At 42.6% G+C, this 12,489-nt stretch overlaps 2 protein-coding genes across 4 annotated transcripts in view; one reads left to right on the forward strand and one right to left on the reverse strand.

Annotated features, from left to right (window-relative positions):
• The window catches only part of LOC111863589 (protein MTSS 2), an 87,645-nt gene extending 84,182 nt beyond the window's left edge, over positions 1 to 3,463 (forward strand). Inside the window, exons 16-17 of one of the 3 annotated variants that reach the window (XM_033751119.1) lie at positions 1,081 to 1,177; positions 1,825 to 3,463. The gene's annotated coding sequence lies outside the window, so the exon portion shown is untranslated. Of the gene's footprint in view, positions 1 to 1,080 lie in introns of all 3 variants that reach the window. The other 2 variants (XM_033751118.1, XM_033751120.1) reach the window with 2 other exon arrangements.
• Positions 3,464 to 4,227: 764 nt separating this feature from the next.
• On the reverse strand, positions 4,228 to 10,975 carry LOC111863594 (the record flags this gene model as incomplete). Its single annotated transcript, XM_023850055.2, is given in 6 exon segments — positions 4,228 to 5,134; positions 5,801 to 6,141; positions 6,583 to 6,904; positions 8,578 to 8,806; positions 9,945 to 10,090; positions 10,857 to 10,975. Coding segments are annotated over 6 exon segments (1,422 nt in total), but the record flags the coding sequence as incomplete, so codon positions are not given.
• Between the last annotated feature and the right edge of the window lie 1,514 nt (positions 10,976 to 12,489).

Here is a 12,489-nt window from a genome sequence, read left to right on the forward strand (position 1 = left end):
CTCTTAAACATCATCTTTCGGCTGAACATTTTCCCGACAATGAAGCTGTAGAAAGGGAAGTCACTGTATGATTTCGACAGCAGCCCAGAGAATGTTATGCTGCTGGTTTTCAGGGGCTTGTGAAACAGTCGGACAAGTGTCTCAGTGTACAGGGAGATTGTGTTTGAAATAAAAGCATTTCTCAAATCAGTACTCTTTATTTGTTGAAGTTCTATATCCATTTGTAACTTACTTATTCATGTGCCCTCATACCTTGTTTGAGGAAGTCCACGTTTTGACTTAGTAATGATGTCCTTCCACTAATTCAAGCATTGTGTTCACACTCATTCTACTTTCCTATGCTTATTATCCTATTCCTGAGTTTGGAAACTCATGTATGTCAAAAGTAACGGCAGTGCAGAACCTTAGCTGTGTATTTGCCTGCTTAGTTTTCAACATGTGACATGACTGTTTGACCTTGCCAAATGTTGCAGCAGAATGGTTAGGACTTGTGCTTCATTTCAAAACTCCTGTTTCCAATTCTTGGACCAGTGGCTGGTTGGCCTCACTGAGGTCTGTTGTAATTTTGAGATATGATCTCATGTCAGTGAGTCAAGATTTTGGCCCTCAGCGATGTGACACCAAGCGGTCTGGTAGACAGGGACTGATATTTTTTTAGGAATTCTCCTGCCTCCTCTGTCTTCTATCCTGTAGGTAAATAAAGTAAAACTATCCCTATAACAGGTCGTGGAGGTCCATAGGGTTGTGAGCCGGTGCAAACCCAAATTGGGTACCACAGATTTACTTACCCAAGACCTCACAGTCTTAATTAATCAGCCCGTGGCAAATTTGCTTACAACCAATGCTGAATTTAGGCACAAGCAAAGTAAGCCATGACGTTAGGGGCCCATAAATATGGGCATATAATTGGAATTGTTTTGGCTTAAGTAACCTTTCATATTAAAATCCATTACTAAAACACTGAACCTCGGTCCCTTCAACTATCGTTCGAGGGCCGCTTGTCACTGCAACTGCTAGCTTAGTGCTTGGCTTGCTCTTGAGCAGAGAGCAGGCTTCTAAACTTTGCCTTTCTACTTGCAGAGCCATATAATACAGAGTTTAGCATGGACGAACCTCTCACAGCATATAGATAGCTGTCAACATATTCCCAAACCTTGATGGTGCCTCTAAGCTGAGGGTAAGGTGGCTGGAGCAAGAAGGTGACCATTCACCTATATCTAGTGCAAAGTTAAGAATGATGGAACTGTGCCTTCACTCCCCTATACATCTTCATGGCATGATGCTTAATTAAGCACAGAGACGACTTCACCTTTACCTACCTTTCACTCCCTCTAGTACCAAATTTCATTTAATTCCACCAAGGCATTCTGCGTGTGAAGTATGAACTCAACATGCCAGATTTGTTTAAGTTTATGCCCTTTATGTGGAGGGTACTTAAAAAAATGTAATTGTAATGTTGTTAGTGTTCCTGTCTTTTGTACAGTAAGCACCCTCTCTGTGCTATGTCATTATGCTTACAGAATTTCGTTTTGGTTTGGTGTTTAGTAGAAAAACGTCAGGGTAATCATATGCTCAGTAGTGGGCCCTTATTAATAAAGCCCCAATTTAAGTTCACTTCACCCTTTCTTGGTATCCTTGTTCTGTCTGTTCTTTGCATGGTCAGACCACTATAATTTTTCTTATAATTCAATTTAAAAATTCTGAATTCCAACTTGTCAAAAAATTTAATTTCTAATCCTATCACCTATTGCTTTGCCTCAGTACTTATAAAAAAATTTTACATCCACTGCTTGGACTTGACTTGGCTTTTGTTTCTCTTTGTAGGGGATGTTTTGACACCAGTGTGCTATAGTGGAGCTGGGCAAAAGGATCTCATGGTTTGTACTCTACCGGCTTGCTTCCCCCCACTTCCCCTCTTGTCCACAGAAATTGCTTGATTATTCATTTTATGGTACTGTGAAGGAGTGCCTGCAGGTAGGTTAGGATTTTAAAGTTGGGGAACAAGCTGTCAGCTCCTAGCGACTCTTATGTCCACCCCTGTGAGAATTCTTTGGTCACCCTGACTATAATACCACTGTAAAATATACTTTGTAGGTTGCCATTTTCCATTTTGGGGTGATATCTGTATCATAATATTTCTTTTATAATATAGAATTTGGAGGTGTTGTGTGTTCTTCTGTGGATGTTTCTGTCAGTGTCCCTTTATGAAGTTATGTGTTCTTCTGTGGATGTTTCTGTCAGTGTCCCTTTATGAAGTTATTTCACTTTATTATTATTATTTATGTACAGCTGTTTCAACCATTCTGTTTTAAACATCTATTCTCTTAAAATTGTCATAATCATTGTCTTGTCCATGTTCCTCTGTCATAAGGTTCCACTAATTTGGTTTATCTTCTAACGGACTTTTTACATTAAACAGAGCCAGAAATTATTCTTGTTATTTCATTAAATGTGATGTACATCAAAAAATGTTTCAGATAAAAGTAATAGGGTCTGATGAGGTTTATAAAATGTTCAATTCATTTATATGAGAGATTGTTTTTCAAATGTAACATTTGCTTTGAACTTCATGTCTAGTAGGAATTACAGTTCTCCATCACCCATGAAAATGCACCGGATAATTGGAAGATGAAACATGAAGTTTTGCAGACAGCCTCACCATGCCATGATTTCATATTTTGCTTCCGCAACGAACACGTAACAGGCAGACACTTGGGAGTGCCTAAAGCAGATGCAACAGATGATAGGGCAGCCATACAGCATGGGACTATGCACTGGAGGATTAATTCATTGCTTTAGATTTTTTGTAATCAAACTTTTAATTGGTATCTTCAGCCTGTATAAAGGAAAACAAGTGAACACAAAATGAACACAAAACATTGCTCAGTTCAGGGGGGTCAACTGGTTACAGTATCATGGGCACTGATGGGATTTTATGCAGAGGGGGAGCAGAAAATGTCCTTAAATTTTTTTTATAAAGTTCTCTGTAAATCATTTAAGGCTATTTTCACTGGCCATCCTACAATATTCAGATTATAAGAACAATTTCCTTAAATCACTGTAATTTTTGGTATTAATACTTGGTATATTTCATTGTTTTTATCAGTTCCCACCTTTCAAATTGTATTGGGGGAGGGGGGTCAGACACCAGGCTTGTGCCCTCACACCCATGTACAGTACATGATACAGTATCCCAAATTATCAAAGCAAATGAAGTCTGATGGATGCTGTCATGCACTTACTAGAGTTATGTACATGTATCAGTACTGCCATATAATTTGTAGCTATGTCACGGACTTTCCTCTTTCAACATGTTCAGATCATCTGTAGCTGATACAACAACACTTCTCATTATCACCACTACCAACACAGCACTGCTCAACGGTCGAACAATACATTATCCTTTTCAGTGTGCTCAGTAGCAGCATAAGGGCATCATGAACCAAATTCCAGTTAGAGGAAAGCATACTTAAAAACTAGGACCTGACAGAATGCTAGTCATCTGTGTCAAAGGTCTTGGGTTTGAGCCTGGCCAGATTGTTCCATGGCTTTCCTTTCCTCCACCTCTGATGAAGGTAGAACTTTGTTAGCATGATGAATTTCTGGAGCCTGTATAAAGTGTAGGTCCCCTCTCTCGGACATCGTCTCACTATCTGCCTCTTTATGCGTCTTAGTGACATGATTCCATCATCATTACTATGTCAGGGAAGGTGTTAGCCATAATGTTTTTGTTACCAACACACTGCACGTACCCAATTGACAAAGACTACATTACCTTGCAAACAAACAGTAGATCAGTAGACCACCACTGGTCACTTGTTATGCAAAGTATGATACATACATAATTGCATAACCATTTGGACCCCTAGTATGAGTATTGCATCTTCACTGAAGATACTGCCCTTGAAATTTTACTTAGGGCAATAGTATGCCTAACTTAGTGAAATTCAACCAAATCCTTGCAGGTGTTTTCAAGGAAATCACAGTTTTGCCTTTTGGGGTCCATTTGAAAGGCTCCTATTTTTGGAGCTAGAAGTTCATATTCACAGGACATCAACCATAAACTCTTAAATACTAAACATAAATAAAATCTGTGTAAGATTCCGGTTCTCACGGTCTCTTCGCTTGCAGATTTCTTATATTCTTTCTTCTACCCTGAAGATGGAGGCGATACGTTCCTCCGAAACGTTAGTTAACACCACATATACACAGTGCCAAATCCCAGAAGACTGCTTTCTTCATAAATAAAATCTGTTGAACTGCTCAGATGATAGTGAGGGACACATGAAAGCAGCATTCTAAAAACCCACTTCTTCATATTCAGAGGAGCTGAAAGGATGTGACTCTGTTAAAATAAATAAATTAATTTTTTTCAGCATCACAATACTTTTCATGTGTTATATACATGAGAAAGTAAAAATATATGTAAACATTTTGGATAATATCCAAAATCATGAGTTCATACTGGCTGACACATAAGGTAAGAGAGTATTGATGGTGGGGAAAAAAGTAATGTTGAGATTTTAACAGATTTACGCCTTTTCAGGAACTCTTAACACAAGAATGTGACTTGGAATGCCATCTAGGCACCTGAATGGGTGGACAGACACTTTTCATGTTCAGTGTTTAAAGAGTTCATCGTATGTCAGTGACCAATGAATATGAACATTCTTGTTCCAAAACAGGAGCCTTTAAAAACAGCTATAACAATGTTGATAATGTCATGTCATGTCACAGCAGCGCAGTGGAATGTCATGACAGCAATGCTTGTTATCCAATGACTGTGTGTCATGACAAGTGATTTTCAAAGTGACATGTAGTTTGGCGCTCTGGTTCAATTTGCTGATGGTCCATCACATGACACCAATGTCATGTGGTGTTGACGCTCGCCATGACGGTGTAATGCTGCTCCTCAGCCACAACCCTCACTGGACCAGGTGACATGGGTAGGTAGTCAGGCTCTGGCTGGGGTATAGTGTCGCCTCCCCATGCGGAACGAGGCTGCAGACACCGCACAAAGTCGGGCAAGCTTGAGGAAGCTGCAGCTACAGGGTAGGTTCCATGGCGCCAGTGTGGTGCCAGCATGGGAGGTGTCCTATAGCACAACTCTCTGCCCACATCGTCATGGGTGCTCCTGTAACACCCAAGCAGTTCAGGAACTGGGTGATAGAGTCATCTCACAGTGACAGGAAAGCTCACGACCTGTGTAATAAGCTGCAATGAAACATGGAACCAAGCAGGGTGGTGTAGCAGTAATGCTCTAGACTCGTACCATTTGTAATCCTTAAGCAAGAAAGGAAGTGCATAATGAGGAGCTTCATAACTTGTATTTTTCACCAAGTGCAATTAAAATGATAAAGTCAAGGAGAATGAAATAGGCAGGGCATGTAGCATGCATGGGGAGAAGAGGAACGTACATAGGATATTGGTGGGAAAACCAGAAGAAAGTAGACCACTAGGAAGAATAGACATATGTCAGAGGATAATATTAAAATGGATCTAGAGAGGTGGTATGGACTGGATTAATCTGGCTCAGGATCAGAACTGGTGTAAGGCTCTTGTGAACATGGTAATGAACTTCCAGGTTCCATAAAATATTGGGAAATTCTTAAGTAGCTGCGCAACTGGTGACTTCTCAAGAAGAACTCAGATCCATGGAGTTAGCCACAAAAAGCAGGCTTGGAGTTCCGTTCACATTGTGTAGTTGGGATCAGCTTCATGGCCCACTAAGGCTCACATGCAATGTAGTTGAGGGAACGACTGTTATGGCATTAAGTTCAAGGACCTGCCCTGTACCTACCTGTCTGTGAAGCGGAGTCTCTGCTTCCTCGGTGGTAGTGGTGGGGGAGAGTTGCTTCTATCTTCAGCAGCTCTACCCCATCGCAAGGCAGCAGGATTCTCATAATGGTTAGCGCTGTGCTCTTCGTCTCCATCTGCTATCTCCTCATATATGCCAGATGCTACAGAGACACCCGACTCCCTCCGTGTTGGTCGAGAGTTGTCCCCAGACTCGTCATCATATTCGTCACTGTCCAGGCTCCCCACCTGTTGGTACTCATGCAAGGACTCGGTGTCTGCCTCGCTGCAGGCCGGCGTAGAGAACAAGAGGCCCAGGCCAGCTGAGATGAGACTGCTGGCAACCTGCACCAGGTTCTGTTCTTCAGACTCTCTGATCATTTTGAATTAAGTGGTCTTATCTTGTATTAAAACATTAGAATATTTTTAAGATTCCATCTATGATGAAGCCTGTTCTCTGAAATTTTATTAGTTTTTTCTCTGCACTATGTACTTAGTTTTTCAATGCTGTATATTATACCAATATGAAACAAAATCGAATTCTGAAATTCTTAGTGTTTACTNAGTATCTTATACTTCAAGTAATTCAATATATTGTACCAATATGAAACAAAATCGAATTCTGAAATTCTTAGTGTTTACGCATCAATACCAAATTTCATCAAAATCTGTTCGGTGGTTTTGTTGATGAAACAGGTTGAGACAGAAGTATGTACAACCTCCCATCTTGTCCTCATTTCAGGCTGCACACAGCATGGTAAACCTGCCCCCATGAAATGTCCTCACCTTGCCCCCAATGGCCTGCACATAATCGTCTGAAGTGGCTGAAGCCCTGGAGCTACTGTGCGATCTCTCCAGGACACCCTTGTGTCTCAGAAAGTGGCAGGGTTGTCCTGGACTGCCTAGTGCACTGAACTCATCAGCTCTGAAGCAGCGCAGATCGCTCTCGCTGCGACTCAGGCGCCTGGCACCATGACGCAGGGGTGGTGGTGAGGGTAACGGAGAGGACATGAGGCGTCGGACTCTGCCATTTGTCAGCAGCTGATCTAGCAGCTCCGAAGCTTGGGGACAGAAGACGTGGAGTTGCCCTGCTCCCGCACAGAACTCACTGTAACAGAACAGTAGGTTAGAAATGTCAAGACAACTGCAAGGAACTCAGAGACACTCACCGGCTGTGCAGTACATTTTTGAGTTCTGAAGGAAGAGCAGCAAATCCAACTAACAAAAATTAAGACAATAAATTTAAATATAGTTCTTAAATTATGAATGTGTTTTGTAGTTTGCTGTGTTTGTTGTATATAAGCAGTGCTGTTGAATCAGCTGTAAATCTCTTTAAGTATTAATAAACAAAACAAATTTAAGACTAAATGGTGGCCATTTTGTTGAGGGGATGGTGGAGTTCTGTGCCCCATTTTGTGTCCAGGGCAATGCCCCACTATCCCTGCCTTAATTCTAGAGCAGATGCAGTTTGAAATAACTGCTGGTTTGAATGCCAGATTGTATCCTTGCCATTGTCGATCCTTAGGTTCATTAATTTTGTTTTTAAGATATTGTATCAACTGCTAGAGTTATGGAAAATTTAAATTTGACATGATAGAAAGTCTGTGATACAAGAACTGTTTTCAGTATTGTATGATTTCAAAGGAAGTGTTGGATAATACAGTCAGGGTAGTTAACAGACATTTAAACTTCAGTGAAAATTGCCCCCTTTCTGCAGTAAAAAAACAGCAGAACAAACTTGGTAGATCTGCCTTTCCACTAGATGCTGATAATCGGCTTCATGTCCAACTCAGCAAGAATCCTCATATTGATTACATTAATCAGAGCTATGCTGATTTCTGTTGCATCAAACAAACAGAAACAAACTCCGTGGCCTGTAGTCCACAAGCGAACTATACCAACCGAGCCATCGCCACTTGTCGGTGAAGTTAGTGCCAACTTTAGCGGATAGAGGGTCTCGTGGTCAGTGCAATGGATCCCCACGGTCGTTAATCTCGGTTTCAAAGCTGCTATTTCCTTGAAATACCTTCTCAATTATCCTCACGAGGCTGAGTGGACCTCGTTTCAGACCCACTATTTCTCAGATCTGGTAGCGCCGGGAATCGATCCGGAACTGCTGGATCTGCAGCCAGAAACTTTGACCACTAAACCACAGAGGCGGTCGAAGAAATTAATAAATCCAACTCAAAAATGGGGGGGGGGGAAGTCCCTAAAATAAGAAATTAAGAATGAAGTCAACGAACAACTAAACATAACACTATTCTTTTGCTTAAATATGTCATTAAGCACCATGCCATGAAGACATGGGGGAGCAGATGTATAGCTCCATTATTCTGATCTTGATACTGGATGTAGGTGAGTGATTAGCTTCACGTCCCCACCACTCCCCCCCATACCCACTGGATGGCCCCCAGAACCAGCTGGACACTATAGAGGAGAGAAAAATCTATTGCCCCTGCTGAGAATATAACCCTAATCATCCAACCCATAGCGCAGTCACTATACCAACTGAGCTATTCTAGCTCCATAAAAGTATTCGTGCTGTACACGATTCTATTCAATTTTACTTAATTTCATTACCAATAAATCATATAAGCATGGACTGGAAAGGGAATTTTCATATGTCATGTTTACTAATCTAGGGAAGTTTGTCCCATGTCAATATTTCAGAGAGATTTACACCCCCTTTGTATTGCTCCTCACGGCCAGTAGCTGAGGAAGACCTTGAAAGAAGTGAGGCAGGATAACCAAGATCAAGCGGTACACATGCACTTGAATTACCTGCTGGTGTGAATGACGCAGATTTTATTCTCGTCCTCCTTGATTTCGGTGGCAGAGAGGTGGAACTGGTGCAGCTGTTGCCATTTCCATGAGCAGAGAAGTGCTTCTGAACTTGGGTCATACAGAGTGAGGCAGTCTGCCCCCACCACCATATTGCCATACACCCCCATCAGGCCTGCCAGGCGGGAGTGACCGTTATCAATGAAGGAAACTGGGAATCCCCTTTCTACTGCAGAAAGAAAGTTTCGGTGATAGCAAAGAGATATAATGCTGTGTAGTCCAGCAAAAGTCAACAGACGAGCCACAGGAAAATATTGTCTCTATATTCTAAATCTGGTTTCTTGCTTGGCTTACTTTTCAGCCCTGAAGATGGAAGCAGTATGTTCCTCCGAAATGTCAGCTGACTTTTGCTGGACTACACAGCATTATATCCCCTACACAGTCACCACTGTGAAAACCTCAAACCCAGTCCTGTCAATCTATAGAACACTTTCGAGTTTACATAATCATTAGAAAATTATTATGTTTTCATCACAATGGTAACCAAAGTTGTCATACCAGCGATCCTGTTGAACACACAGGACTTCCTATCCATAAGGTTGCCTACTGAATGTATGTTGTACCCTCAGAGATGTTTCAGACAAAGTATATCTAGACTTCATTAGAATATACAGGAATTCTGACAGTTGCATATTCCTAAGTGACACAGATCTTTTTTGGAAGGGATATTTTACAATGCTGCCCATATCTGAGACTGCAGTGTCAATCAGTAGACTGAGGGATGAATTTGAAGCAGTTGTGGCCAGTCCTGCCGCTTTTGTATCAAGGAACTGAGAAAAACTGTGAAAAACCTCAGTCCAAATAGCCAGTGTCCTGGCTGAGAGTCAAACCTTCAGTCTTCCAATCTGCTGTCGAAATATGTAAAGATTAGAAGATACAAAACTATAATTTTTCCTCTGGTTTTGTATGGATGTCAAATTTGGTGCTACACATTAAGAGAAGAACACTGACTGCACTGAAAACAGGTTACTGAGGAGAACATTTGGGCCAAAGAGGGATGCAACGCTAAGATGCTGGAGCAAACTGTTTAATGTTCAGCTTCATAACTTGTACTTCTCACCAAATATTATTAGCATGATCAAGCCAAGGAGGACCAGATGGGAAGGGCATGTAGCACACGAGGGAGAAAGAAGGAATGTATGAAGGGTTTTGATAGGAAGACCTGAAGTAGAGAGACTGTTACTTAGACCGAGACATAGGTGGGAGGATAACAACAATAAAATGGATGTTAGAAATATAGGATGGGATGCGGACTGGATCCATGGGGCTCAGGATATAGACATGGGACAGTGCCCACCCGGGCTTACCTGCCCCGTTGCCGCGCGGCGGCCTCAGTAGTTCCCGGATGTGTCGCATCCAGCGCTGCGTGTCTGCCTCGCTGCTCCCGGCCAGGTACAAGCACGGTCGCCGTGGCTCGACACACGCGAATACGCCGAAGGCAAACTTGCGAGATCTGGAACAATAGAGCCATTATCATGCAAACGAGCAACACCGACAGATGTGGTCCAACAGTTGGCACCCCTCCCTCGTGTTCGGGAGGCCCACATTTCAAATCTTGTTCGTCATTTACCTCTAGTCCCAAGCAGATGCTGGGAAAACCAGATAAGGAAACGACCTCTTACTACCAGATCCCTTCCCATTCATCTCTCCATAGCGTCCAGGACGCCTCTGGGGCCCACCCAGCCTCCTGTTCAGATGGTGCCAGGGGTTCTTTTCTCCGGAAGTAAAGCGTCCCGGGGCGTGAAGCTGAACGCTCGTCTTCATCTAGTGCCAAGATCAAGAATGGTGGAGCTTTACCTCCACTCCCCCTTGTATCTTCATGGCGTGGTGCTTAATTAATTAAACATGGGGACAACTCACTCAACTCTTTACAGTTCGACATGACAGCTTCATAAAACAAATCACAAGAAACCGTCCACGTGATCCAGCGTCGTGTCATGTCACTAACTGGGTCTTTATGGCTGCAGTTTTATTCAGTAACAAGCACAGATAAATTAGTTAATAAGTTACTGCCTTGACAAGAGGGGCCGAGGAAATAAGGTATCGAATTAAAACGGGTAAAGTTGTCCCTGTAAGAGGCCGTGGAGGCCCATAGGGCTGTGACAATCGTGTCAACAGAAGGCGGTGAGATTGTCAGTCCTACCAGCCGGCCGCCCTTTAGCCCCAGGAAAATCCCTGGTGCTAGAAGTTAGCGTGAGTTTAAATTTATTTGTTCTTACCGTGACTCCGATCTGCAGAGGATGGACCCAGGCGGGACTCGAACACAAGTACTACCAAGCTGAACCTCCACTCCGGATTCAGAACAGCTCCTCACTGTGATCCACTGTTTCCTCCATGCCTGGCCACACACAAATCAGAGGCGCTAGATGCATTTCAGCACCGGAATTACGTCACTGCTCACGAACGTCTGCAATGTTTCCGTCTCAGAACTTTTGGCTTTGGATTGATTAGCACAGAAAAATGTTCTGTACAAAGCTTTCATATCTGTCAGTCATTTAAATCTTTTCATGTTCTTCATTGGGAAGACACAAAACTAAACGTAGCAGGGTCCTTTTTTAGAAGCTAATAGTCGCTCAGATATTCAAAAATTACGCAAAAGTTTTACATAACCCGAAAAATCATTCACATGTACGCATGGGTCATCAACTGGTCCGTATCGTGAGCCAGATTAATCCAGTTCATACGTAAATAAAAGTTTCGTAATTGTACTCTTCGTCGCATATTATTAGGATGATCAGAGCAAAGAGGATGAGATGGGTAGCGCATGTAGCTCGTATGGGAGAGGTGAGAAATGCATAGGCATGAAATTTTTGTTAAGAATTCGAAGGGAAGAGGACATTTTGGAAGACATAGGCGTAAATGGAATATGTGTGGTTATGTTATGATGCTGTTAGTAACCCTGACGATATAGAATCGAATGTTTGAATGAATTGGTAAAAGGAAGTGGTACTATTACGGTATATCCATGGAGGTACTGAGGGAAACCAGGAAAAGCCTCTGTCAGAACAGCCGTTGTCACTTCTCGGGAATGGATTTGTCGGGAACACATGTTGTTCTCTTCTCCACAGCTTCCAGACCGCCTCTTGGGGCCCGCCTAGCCCCTACACAATTGGTACTGCCAAGATCAGGAATGCGTTGAGCTATACCTCCATTCCCCCATACAGCTTCATGGCGTGGTGCTTGATTAAGCACCGGAACAGATTTATCTTTACTTTTCCATAGAAACAATTCAGTACAGAAGTTAATTTTAAGCTGACATGCACTCGGAAGGTATCAGGTTTATATCTCGAACAGGACCCATCATGAGAATTTGTGATCAACATTCAACTTGAGGGGTGTAGAGCTGTGAGCAGAAAATGGAGAATTTAACTTACAAAACAATATTATAACAAACTGCGATGTAAAATTTAAAGTTGTCCCTGTGCTTAACTAATTAAGCACTACGCCATGAAGGCGTATGGGGGAGTGGATGTATAGATCTATATTTTCTGGACCTCGGCACTAGTTTGAGATGAGTGGTCAGCTTTACGACCCGACCGCTTTACCCCCGGGGAAAGAGCTCCCGGTACCCGCTGGATAGGAGGCTGGGTGGACCCCAGGTCTAGCCTGGACGACGTGGAGAAGAGAAAATTCTTGACTCCACCGGAGCTCGAACTCTGAACCCTCGGTCGTCCAGCCCGTAGCCAGTCGCTATACCGGCTATGCTCCTGCCAAATTGTGATGTATGAGTGTGAAACGTGGTTGATGACCGAAGTATATAAAGTTATGACCAGGGCCCGGATTTTGATGACATGTCATCTTTTTTTCCTTGTATCCTATGCGATGTTCATAAATCTCGGATATGAGCTGCTT

Source organism: Cryptotermes secundus, unplaced genomic scaffold, assembly GCF_002891405.2.
Source record: "Cryptotermes secundus unplaced genomic scaffold, Csec_1.0 scaffold57, whole genome shotgun sequence".
Taxonomy (NCBI): domain Eukaryota; kingdom Metazoa; phylum Arthropoda; class Insecta; order Blattodea; family Kalotermitidae; genus Cryptotermes; species Cryptotermes secundus.